This window comes from Pteropus alecto, unplaced genomic scaffold (genome assembly GCF_000325575.1).
Source record: "Pteropus alecto unplaced genomic scaffold, ASM32557v1 scaffold587, whole genome shotgun sequence".
NCBI lineage: Eukaryota > Metazoa > Chordata > Mammalia > Chiroptera > Pteropodidae > Pteropus > Pteropus alecto.
This window is the reverse complement of record NW_006439816.1, coordinates 555,203-560,268: the sequence shown is the minus strand read 5'-3', so window position 1 is coordinate 560,268 and position 5,066 is coordinate 555,203. Positions and strand designations below refer to the sequence as shown.

The 5,066-nt window shown below is 43.2% G+C and overlaps 1 protein-coding gene across 1 annotated transcript in view; it reads left to right on the top strand.

Annotated features, from left to right (window-relative positions):
- The window catches only part of ABCB7 (ATP binding cassette subfamily B member 7), a 50,767-nt gene extending 46,270 nt beyond the window's left edge, over positions 1–4,497 (top strand). The window contains exons 18-19 of the mRNA XM_006917040.3: positions 1,779–1,886; positions 3,282–4,497. Coding sequence (XP_006917102.2) covers positions 1,779–1,886; positions 3,282–3,497 — 324 coding nt within the window. The 3' untranslated portion in view covers positions 3,498–4,497. The remainder of the gene's footprint in view (positions 1–1,778; positions 1,887–3,281) is intronic.
- Positions 4,498–5,066: the final 569 nt, after the last annotated feature.

Here is a 5,066-nt window from a genome sequence, read left to right as displayed (position 1 = left end):
CGCGCTGAACTGACATCTTGTCACTTTGCAGACACGTGTCCCCTCGGAGCCGTGTGACACGTCGTTGCGTTACCCTCGCATCTCGCAAAGCTGTAGGGCTTGACTAATTTGACAGAGAAGGAAGGTTTTAGTCTTTCTGCTGTTGCCACTTAACAGTTACTAAAACAAGTCGTGGAAGCGATCGTGACGGTGCACAGCAGAAAGCCCTGCGCTTCTGGAGCAGCTCACCGAGGCGCGGGTCGCGCCACGCACGCGGCGCCGCCGTCGCTTCCTGCTCATTCAGCAAACATTGGGGAACAGCGAGGTGCTGCGACAGTGCCGTCACGGTGCTGCCCCGCAGCTGCCTTACGCTTCGTGACAACACCTTCGAGTTACACACAGATGCCTTGACAGCGGCGAAGTTTTCACAAACGAACCCGCACAGTCCACGACCGCCCGTTGCCACCGCTCCCTGTGCTGCACTCGGAGACGTGGTGACGAGTGGCGTGGCGGGGAGGCCTGCGTTCGTTCAGTTTGACAGCTCTTGCAACGTGACATTCGCACACGGAGTTAAGACTGGGCACATGGCGTGACCTGCCGTGCGCTTAAAAACAGTTGCATTTCTCAGTGAATCGTTTGGCTAAGGATTCGTTAGAGTCGAAGGGGCCGGAAGCGGGGCCGGGCCCTGTCCACGAGCGGCAGAGGACCCTGCGGCCGAGAACTCGACACCTAAAAATGTGTCATCCGCGTTTACTACAAATTAAGTCCCAACAGTCATCATTCGAGTCACGCGGCTTTATCAACTCACAAAGCACAAGCCAGTCAGAGGTCGCACAGACCCCCAAGATAACGAGTCACCAGCAGCTTTGGTGAATTTTAATGGCCCTTTTTAATAGGCCCAGAGCACTCAGTAGTAAGTCAGAGTTTAATTCTTGAGGATAACGAAAAGAAGTAGCCAGAAACATCACAGATTTTCCTAGATTTGGCCCGACACTCGTGAAATACAGGCTCATCTTTTCCTGGGTGAGCACCTGCTCTTCGTAACGTTATTTCTTTAATAATCACAACGTTTAGAGGGGGCTGTAGGAAGCCACCTCCCTTTCCACCTCCGCCCTTTCCATCTGGCCAGCTGTGCTACACCCAGATGTGCAGGGTAGCCGTGTGTCAGCACGGCGCTCTTACACTTGCGGGCGGTAAACAAAAACGTATTTCCCAGAATGCACGAAGGAGTCAAACACTTTTGGAAAAGAAGTTTTCTCAAGTTACACATATGCAGTTGTCTTTGTCGTCTTTGGTGTCTTCTGAGTGTGAACTAAGGACAAGCAAATGTTCCTGTGCCCTTCGTCTCGTAGCTCTGTTGATCGTTGGCAGTTTCCCTGCAGCCCACCATTAGGGCCCCTCCTCATTTCGTTTTTGCTCGCGTTGGCCAGGTAAACATCCTGTCTGGCTGTGCTCCAGTGTCACTCACTCATCATTGTCGTTTATTTATTTGTTTTGAAGTACAGAGACCATCCACCTTCTCCTAGACTTTGTAATTTAAAGAAATGTCGCCTATCTTAGAAGACAGTTTTCCCATGATATGTCGGTCATATTTGCCTTCCCGTTTTGGTTGATTTTTCTCCTTTTCTTAGTAATTGTTAGATTAGTTCAAATATTTGATCGTACTGTAAAGTTTATAGGATACAAAATTAATCGGCATTTTATATGTTCCTTTAAGGAATATAATAAGATTATTTCGGTTTTCCTTTACCTAATGGGTAGATCTTTTTTCCCTCCTCTTCTTCTTGCGAAACCTGCAGACTATTCTTGGCTCCATGAGGGACGCGGTCAAACACAGAACTTCGATTTTCATTGCACACAGATTGTCAACAGTGGTCGATGCAGATGAAATCATCGTCTTGGACCAGGTAAGAGATTTAAGTTTAAAGTTTAGGATTTGAAGAACATTCGGAATTGTTACAAACACAAGCAACTTCCATATTGTTTCTAAAGAAACATACAGAATTTGCGTTCTTTGAATGAGAAGGAATGCGGGAGGGTTCTGTTTTCTTTTGATAGGAAATAATGCACGCCACATCCAAAGAGTAAACCGGATTCACTTACTATTTATTAAAGTACTAAAAACCAAGTTAGACCCGAAAAGCATGACATCTTCATATCATAGAAGCAGGTTTAAAGGATGTGTATGCGTCTGTGTGTATTTAGTAATTTTTCTGCATTCATTTTTGCCCTGTGCCGGATCTTTGCTCAGTGTGTTTTATACTTTCATTTTCCTGATATCGGCACATATCCTTATGTCTGAAAGAAAATGATCATAAAGTGGTCATTTTCAAACATGACCATTTTTCATTTTATCTTTTTCCTCCTGGGGAAAGTAAGAACGGGGACAGCCTGCTTTATCTCTTCTGAGGGAGTCGCTGCAAGAGTCCTATGTAAATGTTCTGAACAAATGGAGTGCCATGCACTGATTGGTAGATTTGGAAATCGTAATAGTTTTCCCTTTCTCCTTTCTGTGAGGAGTTCGCCCCACCCCCGCCAAGACATGTTATCATCAAATTTCAGAATTTAGGATAAAGACAAGAACCTAAAAGTGAGAGGAGAAATCCTGGAAGGGGAATGGGGTGAATCGAACTAAGAGATTACCTAATATAGTCGATTATGAGAAAAGTGGTATTTAGTCAGGTTTTATAATTCTGGAATAAAGTTTAGAGAGATTTACCAATAGCGACACAGAGAAATAAGCAAACGAAAAAAACGTGCCGGTTACTAAGTCCAGGAAGAATGAAACATTATGTGGGAAAATATATAAAATCCTAGTACCTGCTTGGCTCGTGAGGCACATACATAGTCGTACTAAGGTGACGCCGAATGTTAACTCATGGGACGCTTACGCTGTCACCCGCGTTGTGAGCCAGTGGACACGTGACGTAGCGTAGGTGTCGAATCTCATATGTATGTATATGTGATTTAAATATTTACCAGTCACACAAAATCTCACCTTGAAATTATGTTTACCTTTTCTGCCCTAAGAAACGAAAAATGAAACATTCAGATTTTCTTGCTGTCAGCGACACGGTTTACAGTGCACGGAATTCCGTAGCGTTTCGAGCGCCGACGGTGAAGAGAGCAGCCCCGCCTCCATCTTTCCCACTTGTACCGTGCGGGCGGCTGGGAGAGGTGTTTTTATGACCGCGAACCTTTCAGCGCCCTTCGGAGCCCTTCGTTAGAACGGATTCTGCCTTTTCAGTTATTTTGCCAGTTCTGTGACCTTTCTCTTTGTTTCTCTTGTTTCCGCGTGTTAGGGCAAGGTGGCCGAACGTGGCACCCACCATGGTTTGCTCGCGCGGCCCGGCAGTATCTATTCGGAAATGTGGCACACGCAGAGCACCCACGTGCAGGGCCTTCGTAACTCCAAGTGGCAGGCAGAGAAGGAAAGCTCGTCCAAGGAGCAGGAGAGGAAGAAACTGCAGGAGGAAATCATCAGCAGTGTGAAAGGCTGTGGAAACTGTTCCTGCTAAGTCGCGTGAAACCTTTTCTTTTCTTTTCTTTTTTGACTACGTGTTTGCACTGAAGCAGAATTGTTTTATCAAAAAAATCATACATTCCCATTATCTATACTCCTCCTTTTATAAAATGTATTCGAAGGGGGTTTCAGCTTTACATCTTTCACGATCGATTTAATGTGGCATCTGTATTTTTCCCCAAATTATTTTCTTGGTACTGAAATGAGTTATGCTCAAATCACAATTTTTGTTACTATTTGACTGTACCCGTTTCCAGTTTTTGAGGGCCGATAGCCATTCTATATCCATAACCAGATGAATCAGATTGGTTTCCAAATTTTTGCAGTTTTTCAAACCTCCTTTATGCTGATAATTTAGGTGAAAACTGTTTCTTTAAATTAAAAAGAAGACAACGAGAGATACCTATACTCACATTCGACAAAGTATTTGTCACTATATACCTTTTTTGAGAAAAAACCTTAACTCTCATGTTAGTTATATAGATTGTTCTTCATCATTAGCCAGCATTATAACTGTCATCTAGTGGTGGGAATTTTATTTTTATACCAAATGAGGTATTGCTTTTGTTTGGGGCAAAAATTTATAGATTTCTCTTTAAAGACTTCCAAACATGATGTCATTTGAGAGTTGCTGTGCTGGCAGTGATCTGGAAAGGTTGAGAAGTCCGTTGCATTTTCTGTTTCCATCTTAAATGCAGAGAAAGAACTAAATGAGATAGTGCGTGCACACGTGTGCGTGCACGTGCTCACATGTGTACAAAGCAACATCAACTTAAAATTTATTAATGACCTTTCAGTAAATAGGAGAGGGTTAGATGATGAGGACTCTAATCTGTGTGGGCATTTCAGAATTACTTCATTGCAAGGTCCTCTTTTCCTTTTTCAGTAATTACATGAGTTTCTTTAAGCTCGCTGTGACAAGGAGGAGCCCGGACGAAATAACCAAGTTTTACCTGCTAGAAGTAATTAATAAAATGTTGATATATGTTCACTTAGAAAGCGTCCCTCCTTTATAATTTGAATTTGCCTTAATTTGTTTGGTATAATCATCCAGTTTGAAAAACTGTGTATCTCATGACCAACCACATGACTGTCTATAATGAGGTTTTATTTCTCAGAAAAGGCCGCACAGTATTTATTTTATCAGTTTATGGTCTTAATGCGTTTTAAATGCTAAATTGGTATGGGTGAGACTAATGGTTTTTTCCGTTTTGTATTGTCATTGGTAGATAGATTCTAAACTTATCGGACTTCCGCGTTCAGTTTTGCTATATAAAGGCAATTCGGTAAGTAGCTCGAAACCAGTATCTCACAGTTAGTCTTTGATAGCAGAGCAAGTGATACAGGATCTTGCATTCGAAGTCGCGGTCGGCACCACATAATCAACTGCAAACTGGCGTGGGGTTTTTTTGGGGGGAAAAAACCTTTCTTACTCTGAAGTCGCAGACATTACTGCTCTTCTGAAGGAAAGAGAAGCACTCTCTTCACCTAAATCAGCTGTTACTGGAAATGTGGTTACTCCAGACAGAAGTGTTGCTTCTGTTAATTCCTTCTATACATTTCC